The sequence below is a fragment of the Salvelinus sp. IW2-2015 genome, linkage group LG16, assembly GCF_002910315.2.
Source record: "Salvelinus sp. IW2-2015 linkage group LG16, ASM291031v2, whole genome shotgun sequence".
Classification (NCBI taxonomy): domain Eukaryota; kingdom Metazoa; phylum Chordata; class Actinopteri; order Salmoniformes; family Salmonidae; genus Salvelinus; species Salvelinus sp. IW2-2015.
The window spans coordinates 33,370,508-33,383,329 of record NC_036856.1 but is presented as its reverse complement, the minus strand read 5'-3'; the positions used below and the strand labels follow the sequence as shown (position 1 = coordinate 33,383,329).

General features: G+C 43.3%; 1 protein-coding gene across 1 annotated transcript in view; it reads left to right on the top strand.

Annotated features, from left to right (window-relative positions):
• The first annotated feature begins 689 nt into the window (after positions 1 to 689).
• Positions 690 to 12,822, top strand: part of LOC111975474 (sterol carrier protein 2-like) — a 13,625-nt gene continuing 1,492 nt past the window's right edge. Inside the window, exons 1-4 of the mRNA XM_070447426.1 lie at positions 690 to 848; positions 1,535 to 1,634; positions 9,866 to 9,995; positions 10,259 to 10,338. Of these exons, the coding sequence (XP_070303527.1) occupies positions 805 to 848; positions 1,535 to 1,634; positions 9,866 to 9,995; positions 10,259 to 10,338 (354 nt within the window). The 5' untranslated portion in view covers positions 690 to 804. The remainder of the gene's footprint in view (positions 849 to 1,534; positions 1,635 to 9,865; positions 9,996 to 10,258; positions 10,339 to 12,822) is intronic.

Here is a 12,822-nt window from a genome sequence, read left to right as displayed (position 1 = left end):
GTTTATTGTGCTGAATTATTGTTTTATACACATGTGTATGTTGTTTTAATATTCAGTTTTTTTGGTAATGTGTACAGGGCTCTCTTGTGAAATAGAGTTTTAATCTCAATGTGACTCGATTAAATAAAGGTTAAATAAAATAAAATCGGTGCCTTTTGTAATAAGCACACATTCAGATACAATATACATTCGTTCTTCAGACACATCACAACAGTGAAATAAATAATGCATATATCTTAAACATAGCAAGGCTTATCATTGGTTAAATTAGGGGTTTACGCCAGAATAATATTGAACATGTGTGATTTGAATAGCCCAACTTTTGAAATTGTGGATAAAAAATCTTTGCCTCCAAGGAACTGTAGAGTGCTGCACTAAAGATCAAACCATCACCCTCTCTTCTATCGTCATGTAGGGTCTTACGGAGTAGCATAAAGAAGGAATTTCGGGTAGCTAGCTATAAAGTGGTTTCACAAACATAGAGAATGTTAGAGGCCTCTAGTGGCCAAAAGGCGTTTAAGCACGGGCAGCGCCATTGAGGGCTTCCACCATTTTAATGTAGTTAACCGGGTGAGACTTCCAACTTCATTGGCTGACCCCTCTTGGTGGGGTCATGTCCAACCGGGTCACAGGAGGGATCAGCTAATCGTGAAGAAGAAAATGTACTACTTTAAAATGGAGATTGCCATCGGCAATGATTTCACAGACGCTATAATATCACAGATACAAAAATGAGTCCTCTATCTATCTCTATGTTCACAACAGCACGAATAGTTGCACACCAGCTGTGTCGGCCTCTGAAAAATGGTTGTTTCACAAAACAAAATGCGCGAATCGCAGGTTGTAAGGTGAGATACTTGGGGTTAGTAAAATTATCACAGCCCTTTAATTGGCACTTGTTACCTCGAATTATCCATCTGGGTCGGGTCACCCTTGTGAAATGCAAGGGTGTAAAGGTAGCTTGATAGCTAGCTTATTCAAAACAATGACATAACTGTTAGCAGCTAACACCTGACTTGTGCAATACTTACCGAAAAATGACACCACCCGAGATAAAAATTCTTGCCAACCTGACATGGATTCAATAAGAATACAATACATCCATTTGCTTGCAGGTTATTAATTTTAACGCACTGGCTTTACGTTCATCAAATTGCATTTAGATGTCTAACGCTTCAGATAAGCCTAATTATGTAATCAAATTAGAGCCAACCCTTTTCTACAATTTACATCAAATGTTTTCTGCTCTCTGCATTTGAACTGCGTTCACTGATAATTAGACTAGTTGAAAGACAACACCATCAAGTTGTGACTGAGGCAAGAGCCTTATGAGGACTCTTAGTAAGCCTGTGTAATCTACCCCCATCCTATTAGTCTGTTGCCTAGCGTCGTGTTTAAGACTATCATGCTATTTCTCTTTTCTCCTGCTGAATAGTCCTAATTGTTTTGTTATAGTTGTGCCTCACAGGCTATGTATGGCATGCCTCCTGTTATGCTGTCAATTGTGTGTGGTTTCTCTATGTGTGTCTCTCAGCTCTCAGAGGATCCAGTCAGTTAACACCAATGCAGGGCGCAGCCTGGAGGGGTTCAAGGCCCATGCAGTCTTCCAGGAGATCAACAAGAAGCTGGAGGAGGTATCTGCATTCATTACTGTGTGTTATCTGTTTCAGGTGTCATGTATTGCAGTTTACACTACAAACCCACATCCTGTTTTCACATCAAAATGCTTTGACCTCTTTTTTGATCCTTTTCACAGAAAATGTGCATATTGTGACATCTGACCATTTCCCCCACAGTACAGCCATAGAATGAGGGTTCATTTTTTAGGTGGTTTTCAATAAAACATCACAATACGTTCGATTTGGCTGCTGGGGGGCAAGTAGACCCCCAGCTACATGTCATTTTCAAGTCATTTTCGAGAATTTGGCAGTACATCCAACCGGCCTCACAACCGTAGACCACGTGTAATCACTCTAGGCCAGGACCTCCACATCCGTCTTTTTCATCTGTGGGATCGTCTGAGAAGGAGCAGTGCTGAGGAGTATTTCTGTCTGTAATTTTTTTTTTTATATATATATATATATATATATATATATATAATTCTGATTGGCTGGGCCTGGCTCCCCATTGAGTGGACCTGGTCCCAAGTGGGTTGGCCTATGCTCTCCCAGGCCCACCCATGGCTGCGCCCCATCCCAGTCATGTGAAATCCAAAGATTAGGGCCAAATWAATTTATTTAAATTGAATGAATTCCTTCTATGAACCGTAACTTAGTAAAATTTTGAAATTGTTGGATGTTGCTTTTATGTTTTTGTTCAATATACATGCTTTTCATGATCAGTGAACATCAATAATCATGTCAGATATGTGAAGGTACCTATCTGTTTGACATGTAGCTAGTTAAGCAAACATCATTTAGCCTGCTTCATCAGAGATTACGGAAGATTGCAAAGGAAAACATTATCAGCTAACAGTACCACGGCAAATGCGCCCTTCTGCTGTTAGACAGGCAGAGCCCACAAAAGATGAGAAATTAACCTAAACCACTCATAGTTGTCAGGTGTAGTTCACTTTTATTTTCTATCGCTAATTGTTTCAGATGGACTTCATATTTATTCATTGGATGGTTCTCCCATTGATCAGGTTCCCACCTACCAATATCTGGGCATTTGGATTGACAAAGATAATGTTTAAAAACATATGGATGAGCTAGTTAACAAGATAAGATTTAAAGGGGGCTTCTTTTTTTTAGAAATGGATCTTGACTCCCTAAATAGCAGGAAGCAGATTGTGCAGCCAGCATTCCTGCCAGTTCTTGATTATGGTGACACAATTTACCAGATTGCAGCAGAAAGAGACCCTGGTCTCAATGGTGACTCAATATTTAAATAAAGTAAAAAAATAATAATATATATATATATATATGTATACAAATAATGGTGGCCAATATTGAGAGATATCATGAGTCTACCCTCACATATCTGATCATGAAAGGCATGCAGTTACTTGCTGTATAACTGATGATCTAAATGTGCGCCATTGATTTGCATAGAATAATCAGAAATGTGTAGGTCTGGCCATGCTCTTTAAGAGGTGATGATATTACAACCAAATGGTTAACATTTATTCAAGTCCCTTGAAAACGGCACTCAGTTGTCAATGGTTTTTAAGCAGAGCTGTGGGTCTCTTTGCTCCCAAGCAAGCAAATCGAACACGCTACACCTTATTGTGACGTTACATTGAAAACGACCTATTGATTCTACATGAAGAAGATAAACAATTTCTGTTCCTATAGACTCTTTCGACTTTGACTGTAGCACACTTGGATCCATTCCCGGAAACAGGCGTTTTCCCTTGTCATACAATAACCAGGTTTCCATCCATGTCGGATAAAAAAATGTAATGACAGGCCTGATGTTGACAAAACAAAATACGCTAGACAAGGTGGGATATTTTTGTGTCGGTGAAATTAATTATGCGAGAAATGCTTTTATGCGCAAATATTCATATAAAAACCCTACCGAAGTAAACTTGGAGTCACGTGATGACATGTTGTTTGGTCTTCCCACTACCACTCATCGGGAAAGCATGCAGTTTATTAGGCTACATATGAAATAAGTTACGATGAACTTCACAGGGTGGTGAAAGTACAAGGCGATGAGCTTGATGCTCCTTTCCAATAAATATCGAGGGTCTTATTCTGGTGACATGATCTTCGATGCTTGGCTGCCATATGACAAATTAATATTGCTCTTTTGTCCATAATAATCTCATCATGGATGTTATACTTGCGCTCTAGCCAACAGCGCTCTTGGCTAGAACGCACGTGCCAATACCGGAGTGGGCACACTTGCTATAAAACGCAACATAGAGTTAAAAATSTGATGGAAACCCATTTAACTAGTATTTTTTATTCGCTACATGGGAATTTACTCACAAAAGGTATTTTTATGTGCACTACATCAAGCACAGTCTCATCTGCAACAAGTACATTTGATGGAAACAAATCTCTGGTGGGAAAATGCACATATTGTTTTTTTTGCGGATTTTAGAATACTCTCAATCTGTCACCAATTGGATGGAAACCTAGCTCATGATATAAGTTGTTATGCTGTTTGAATCAATCAGATAAATGGTTCTGCACTCTAAAGTTGTGTGTTCATTTGCAGCTGCTCTGCTTCTGACCTCACTACTATAAACATCACAAGCTGGATGATGACAGAACTCTCTCTCCCTCTGTCACTCTTTCACTTTTCTCTTTTTCTCTTCTCTCTCTCTCGCCTTAACTCAGCCTAGCCAGCAGTGAACAGTAGTCTGTTAGGTCCAAAATACACGACTAGATGTCTATTATACATAGAGTACCAGTCAAAGGTTTGAACACACCTACTTATACACATGGAATCATGTAGTAACCAAAAAAGTGTTAAAACAAATCCAAATATATTTTATATTTGAGATTCTTCAAAGTAGCCACCCCTTTGCCTTGATAACGGCTTTGCATTCTCTCAACCAGCTTCATGAGGTAGTCATCTGGAATGCTTTTCCAACAAGGAAAGGAGTCTTGAAGGAGTTCCCACATGCTGAGCACTTGTTGGCTGCTTTTCCTTCACTCTGCGGTCCAACTCATCTCAAACCATCTCAATTGGGTTGAGGTCAGGTGATTGTGGAGGCCAAGTCATCTGATGCAGCACTCCATCACCCTCCTTCTTGGTCAAATATCCCTTACACAGCCTGGAGGTGTGTTTTGGGTCATTGTCCTGTTGAAAAACAAATGAGTGTCCCGCTAAGCGCAAACCAGATGGGATGGCGTATCACTACAGAATGCTGTGGAAGCCATGCTGATTAAGATTGCCTTGAATTCTAAATAAATCACWGACAGTGTCACCAGCACCATCACACCTCCTCCTTCATGCTTCACGGTGGGAACCATACATGCGGAGATCATCCGTTCACCTACTCTGCGTCTCACAAAGACACGGGTGTTGGATCCAAGAATCTCACATTTCGACTCATCAGACCAAAGGACTGATTTTCACTGGTCTAATGTKCATTGCTCGTGTTTCTTGGCCCAAGCCAGTCTCTTCTTCTTATTGGTGTCCTTTAACAGTGGTTCTTTGCAGCAATTCAACCGTGAAGGCCTGATTCACGCAGTCTCCTCTGAACAGTTGATGTTGAGACATGTCTGTTAATTGAACTCTGAAGCATTTATTTGGCTTGCAATTTCTGAGGCTGGTAACTCTAATGAACAATTCCTCTGCAGCAGAGGTAACTCTGGGTCTTCCTTTCCTATGGCGGTCCTCATGAGAGCCAGTTTCATCATAGTGCTTGCTGGTTTTTGCAAATGCACTTGAAGAAACTTTTAAAGTTCTTGAAATTTTCCAGATTGACTGACCTTCATGTCTTAAAGTATCTTAAAGTCATTTAGCAGACGCTCTTATCCAGAGCGACTTACAAGTTGGTGCATTCACCTTATGATATCCAGTGGAACAACCACTTTACAATAGTGCATCTAACTCTTTTAAGGGGGAGGGGGGGGGTTAGAAGGATTACTTTATCCTATCCTATATTCCTTAAAGAGTGTGTTTCAGTGTTCTGCGGAAGGTGTGTATTGACTCCGCTGACCTGCGTCGTGGGGGAGTTTGTTCCACCATTGGGTGCCAGAGCAGCAAACAGTTTTGACTGGGCTGAGCGGGAGCTGTACTTCCTCAGAGGTAGGGAGGCGAGCAGGCCAGAGGTGGATGAACGCAGTGCCCTTGTTTGGGTGTAGGGCCTGATCAGAGCCTGAAGTACGGAGATGCCGTTCCCCTCACAGCTCCGTAGGCAAGCACCATGGTCTTGTAGCGGATGCGAGCTTCAACTGGAAGCCAGTGGAGAGACGGAGGAGCGGAGGTGACGTGAGAGAACTTGGGAAGGTTGAACACCAGACGGGCTGCGGCGTCTGATGAGTTGTTAGGGGTTTAATGGCACAGGCAGGGAGCCCAGCCAACAGCGAGTTGCAGTAGTCCAGACGGGAGATGACAAGTGCCTGGATTAGAGACCTGCGCCGCTTCCTGTGTGAGGCAGGGTCGTACTCTGCGAATGTGTAGAGCATGAACCTACAGGAACGGTCACCGCCTTGATGTTAGTGAGAACGACAGCTTTGTCCAGGATCACGCCCAAGGTTCTTAGCACTCTGGGGGAGGACACAATGGATTTGTCAACCGTGATGGCGAGATCATGAACGGCAGTCCTTCCCCGGAGGAAGAGCAGCTCCGTCTTTGCCGAGGTTCAGCTTGAGTGGTGTGATCCGTCATCCACACTGATATGTCTGCCAGACATGCAGAGATGCGATTCGCCACCTGGTTATCAGAAAGGGGAAAGGAGAAGATGAATTGTGTGTCGTCTGCATAGCAATGATAGGAGAGACCATGTGAGGATATGACAGAGCCAAGTGACTTGTGTTATAGCGCAGAATAGGAGAGGGCTAGAAACAAGCCCTGGGGGACACCAGTGGTGAGAGCACGTGGTGCGGAGACAGATTCTCGCCACGCCACCTGTAGGAGCGACCTGTCAGGTAGGACGCAATCCAAGCGTTGGCCGCGCCGGAGATTCCCAACTCGGAAGAGGTGGAGAGGAGGATCTGATGTTCACTGTATCAAAGGCAGCCGATAGTCTAGAAGGATGAGAGCAGAGGAGAGAGAGTTAGCTTTAGCAGTGCGGAGCGCCTCCGTGACACAGAGAAGAGCAGTCTCAGTTGAATGACTAGTCTTGAAACCTGACTGATTTGGATCAAGAAGGTCATTCTGAGAGAGATAGCAGGAGAGCTGCCAAGGACGGCACGTTCAAGAGTTTGGAGAGAAAAGAAAGAAGGGATACTGGTCTGTAGTGTTGACATCGGAAGGATCGAGTGTAGGTTTTTCAGCGGGTGCAACTCTCGCTCTCTTGAAGGCGGAAGGGACGTAGCCAGCGGTCAAGGATGAGTTGATGAGCGAGGTGAGGTAAGGGAGAAGGTCTCCGGAAATGCCTGGAGAAGAGTGGAGGGGATAGGTCAAGCGGGCAGTGTTGGTGGGCCGGCCGTCACAAGACGCGAGATTTCATCTGGAGAGAGAGGGAGAAAGAGGTCAAAGCACAGGGTAGGCAGTGTGAGCAGAACCAGCGGTGTCGTTACTTAGCAAACGAGGATCGATGTGCGTCGACCTTCTTTTCAAAATGGTTGACGAAGTCATCCGCAGAGAGGAGGAGGAGGGGGGAGGGGAGAGGATTCAGGAGGAGGAGAAGGTGGCAAAGAGCTTCCTAGGGTTAGAGGCAGATGCTTGGAATTTAGAGTGTAGAAAGTGGCTTTAGCAGCAGAGACAGAAGAGGAGAATGTAGAGAGGAGGATGAAAGGATGCCAGGTCCGCAGGGAGGCGAGTTTTCCTCCATTTCCCTCGGCTGCCCGGAGCCCTGTTCTTGAGCTCGCAATGAGCTCGAGCCACGCGAGCAGGAGGGGAGGACCGAGCCGGCCTGGAGGATAGGGGACATAGAGAGTTAAAGGATGCAGAAAGGAGGAGAGGAGGTTGAGGAGGCAGAATCAGGAGATAGGTTGGAGAAGGTTTGAGCAGAGGGAAGAGATGATAGGAGGAAGAGAGAGTAGCGGGGAGAGAGAGCGAAGTTGGACGGCGCGGATACCATCCGAGTGGGGCAGTGTGGGAAGTGTTGGATGAGAGCGAGAGGGAAAGATACAAGTAGTGGTCGGAGACTTGAGGGGAGTTGCAATGAGATTAGTGAAAGACAGCATCTAGTAAAGATGAGGTCAAGCGTATTGCCTGCCTTGTGAGTAGGGGGGGAAGTGAGAGGGTGAGGTCAAAGAGGAGAGGAGTGGAAAGAAGAGGCAGAGAGGAATGAGTCAAAGGTAGACGTGGGGAGGTTAAGTCACCAACTGTAGAGGGAGCCATCCCCAGAAAGGAACTTATCAAGGGCGTCAAGCTCATTGATGAACTCTCCAAAGGAAACTGGGGGCGATAAATGATAAGGATGTTAAAACTTGAAAGGGCTGGTAACTGTACAGCATGGAATTCATACAGATGGGTCAGGGAGAGAGAGAGAAGTCCACTTGGGAGAGATGAGGATCCCAGTGCCACCACCCCGCTGACCAGAAGCTCTCGGGGTGTGCGAAACACGTGGGCAGACGAGGAGAGAGCAGTAGGAGTAGCAGTGTTATCTGTGGTAATCCAAGTTTCCGTCAGTGCCAAGAAGTCGAGGACTGGAGGAAGCATAGGCTGAGATGAACTCTGCCTTGTTGGCGCAGATCGGCAGTTCCAGAGGCTGCGGAGACCTGGAACTCCACGTGGGTCGTGCGCGCTGGACCACCAGGTTAGAGGGGCGGCGGCCACTCGGGTGAAGCGTTGTATGGCTGTGCAGAGAGGAGAGAAGAGGGATAGACAGACACATAGTTGACAGGCTACAGAAGAGGCTACGCTAATGCAAAGGAATTGGAATGACACTACACGTCTCGATGTTCAAGAAAGTTAAGCTTTCGTTGCAAAAAAATCAAAAAAAATCTTATTGACTAAAAAGATACAGTGCTGCTGGCTGTCGGAGTAGGCTAGCTAGCAGCTGGCTGCGTTGTTGACTTAGTTTGAAAGTGTAGCTGGCTAGGTAGCCTCGGTAACTGGCTAGGTAACCTTGACAATTACTCTAAACTACACAATTATCTTGGATACAACGACAGCAAGACAACTATGTAGCTAGCTAACACTACACTAATCAAGTCGTTCCTTGTAATGTAGAAACTAATGTAATAGTTTCTACAGTGCTGCTATTCGGTAGCCGGTAGACGTTGGCTAGCTGCTAGCTGCTGGCTAGCTAGCCATGGTTGATAGTACGAAAATACTGACTAGCTAACCTCGGTAATTACGATAATTACTCTAAACTACACAATTATCTTTGATACAAAGACGGCTATGTAGCTAGCTAAGGTCAGACAAGTCAAGTCAAACCGTTGTACAACACAAATGATTGGCTCAAACGCATTAAGAAGGAAAGAAATTCCACAAAATAACTTCTAACAAGGCACACCTGTTAATTGAAATGCATTCCAGGTGACTACCTCATGAAGCTGGTTGAGAGAATGCCGAGCGTGTGCAAAGCTGTCATCAAGGAAATGGTGGCTACTTTGAAGAATATCAAATATATTTAGATTTGTTTAACACTTTTTTGGTTACTACATGATTCCATATGTGTTATTTAATAGTTTTGATGTCTTTACTATTATTATACAATGTAGAAAATAGTAAAAAATAAAGAAAAACCCTTGAATGAGTAGGTGTGTCAACTTTTGACTGGTACTGTATATAGACAGAATTCAATGTAACTAAACTAGTCTGCAACTCTTTTGACTCTGGATGTGTGACATCATCTCCACTCAAGGAGGTTTTCCTCTGTTGTCCTACTTTTAGATTTTCCATCCTTGTGTAAGTATGTCTGGCAGCAGTGCTCTCTGGTTCCCATTAGGATCTCTCTCTGTTTTGGTATTATGTTATTCCACTGCTATGTATCTGATTATCCACAGAATAATACAATATTACAGGAAAAAAACTAAAAAAACTATTCCTTGTTAGACATGTTCAGAAAATAGTTGTCCAATAGCCTAATTGATCGTTAATGTAAGAGTAGCATGTCTGTGGTTTCAGTGAATGCTTTGTTATTTTATTGATTTTATAAGGCACATGGATAAAAAAGATTGTTTAACTGGATGTGAAATGTTTTGTTTAGGTGAATAAGAAAAATATTTTGTGTCCTTCGTCTTTAGACATGACGATATAAACAGCTTTTGTTATTGATGAACACAGTACTTATTATCCTAATTGTTATGACTACCTTGTACTACCTTGTATTTCTCTGTAGGATGGGGAGTCATTTGTGAAGAAGATTGGAGGGGTGTTTTCCTTTAAGGTGAAGGATGGTCCGGATGGTCAGGAAGCGACCTGGATAGTGGACGTGAAGAATGGCAAGGGTTGCGTTCACAATGACACAGGTAAGAACAGCAAGGGCTGCATCCACAACGACAGGTCAGAATTAGCGGTTTGGTCCACATTGAGAGTGAGAATGTAAATTAGCTGAATTCACAAAGAAACGTGTGGAGGGAAAAATATCTAGTTGTATTTTCACAGGTTGTATCATGATTTGTGGTTTTCAATTTACAGTATTTTATGATCAATAAACAAGTATTTTTTTCTCTCTCTTGCTGTAATTCTCTCTTCCTTCATCTACCCTTCCTCTCCTTCGACCCCTTTCTAGCAAAGAAAGCAGACTGCACCATTTCCATGTCAGATGCAGACCTGCTGGCCTTGATGACGGGGAAAATGAACCCACAGACAGTAAGTATTGGCCTTGATTTGAGGGAGTTAATACTCTGTATTTCAGTCAGTCTCATGGTTATGAGCTTGCACATGGACATCACCAGGACCTGACTTTTGGGGCTTTAGCCCAAATGATTTTGGGTCAGCCCCGAAACTTTTGCTCTGCTGCGATGGTGTAAAAAAAACANGGACATCACCAGGACCTGACTTTTGGGGCTTTAGCCCAAATGATTTTGGGTCAGCCCCGAAACTTTTGCTCTGCTGCGATGGTGTAAAAAAAACAAAATTGGTTGTCAACTGAATGCACCATTTAGTTTGTAGAGCTGTGATAATGTGAAACTCCCGAAGTCATTCAACCATTATAAACAAGGGTGTAGTGCTGCCGGTGAGCAGCAGAGGGACGCTCTGCCACTTCTCAGAATGGTGTGGTGGCTCATAAGATCACTTAATGATTTATTAGTATTCTACACAGCAAACCGAATATAATAGCATAGATAATGTTAGGCTACTGTTAGACTAAAAACACCACGTCATTTCTTATGACAATTTAGGATGATTGTGCTGAAATGTTGCTTTTTCTCTCTCGTGTACTCGGAGTCCACCATAGGTCAGTCAATGGTTAATTGTGAAATAAGGTATGCTAGTTAACAAGCTTCACTGATTGACTGACTTCATCGACACAGTCTAGACTCCTGCTATGGGGCCCAGCAGATCTTTATTATCCTGGTCCCAGACCTGCTTGTGCTTTATGTCATGACAACCACCATATATAGGACTTGTCCGGACAGCACAAACAGATCTGGGAACAGGTTAAGTCTTCATGGCTCCTTAAGAAGTGGCTTCCTTCTTCCTTGGCCCCCATGCACACCTGTTTGTCCGTCCATTAAAGGGACCTGGGGTGGAAACGCAAAGTTATTTGTATTTATTATGGATCCCCATTAGTTCCTGCCAAGTTAGCAGCTACTCTTCCTGGGGTTTATTATGGATCCCCATTAGTTCCTGCCAAGGCAGCAGCTACTCTTCCTGGGGTTTATTATGGATCCCCATTAGTTCCTGCCAAGGCAGCAGCTACTCTTCCTGGGGTCCAGCCAAATCTAAGGCAGTTTATAAATTTTTTAAATCATTACATTCACAGATTTCACAACACCCTGTGTGCCCTCAGGCCCCTACTCCACCACCACCACATATCTACAGTACAAAATCCATGTGTACGTGTGCGTATGTTATCGTATGTGTATGCATATGTCTGTATATGCCTGTGCCTATGTTTGTGTTGCTTCACAGTCCCCGCTGTTCCATAAGGTGTATTTCTATCTGTTTTTAAAAAATCGAATTTTACTGATTGCATCGATTACTTGATGTGGAATAGAGTTCCATGTAGTCATGGCTCTATGTAGTACTGTGTGCCTCCCATAGTCTGTTCTGGACTTGGGGACTGTGAAGAGACCTCTTGTGGCATGTCTTGTGGGGTATGTATGGGTGTCCGAGCTGTGCGCCAGTAGTTCAAACAGACAGCTCGGTACATTCAACATGTCAATACCTCTCATAAATACAAGCAGGGATGAAGTCAATCTCCTCCACTTTCAGTCAGGAGAGATTGACATGCATATTATTAATATTAGCTCTCTGTGTACATCCAAGGGCCAGCCACGCTGCCATGTTTTGAGCCAATTGCAATTTTCCTAAGTCCCTTTTTGTGGCACCTGACCACATGACTGAACAGTAGTCCAGGTGCGACAAAACTAGGCCCTGTAGGACCTGCCTTGTTGATAGTGTTGTTAAGAAGGCAGAGCATCGCTTTATTATGGACACACTTCTCCACATCTTAGCTGTTAAATCAATATGTTTTGACCATGACCGTTTACAATCCAGGGTTACTCCAAGCTGTTTAGTCATCTCAACTTGCTCAATTTCCACATTATTTATTAGAAGATTTAGTTGAGGTTTATGGTTTAGTGAATGTTTTGTCCCAAATTCAATGCTTTTAGTTTTAGAAATATTTAGGACTAACTTATTCCTTGCAGTCCACTCTGAAACTAACTGCAACTCTTTAAGTGTTGCAGTAATTTCACTCGCTGTAGTAGCTGACATGAATCGTGTTGAGTCATCTGCATAGGAAGACACAAAAGAACACCCTCTGTTGTACTGGGTTCCCAGAGGAACAGACAGGGCATTAGCCTCCTGACAAGTGCTCAACTTAAAAGAGCCTATTACCATTATTGTTTCTGTAATTGGGACATGTTCTGTAATAAAAAATAATGGGTTCAATATGAGTAAGGCTGCGGTCAACGTCTGGTTAATGTCCGTGTTATTTTACTTTTAATTTGCTCGGCGTGTAGGTATGTGTTATTGAGTGGAATTTCTTTTACCATGTTGTAGTATTCAAACTCAGCTCTTATTTTGTGTTGCCTTGCGCTGTATAGTAGTTCATAGTGACTTTCATTGTACAATGATGTCATACTTGTTGACCTTATAACTAGAAGTACTATTCTCTATTATTCT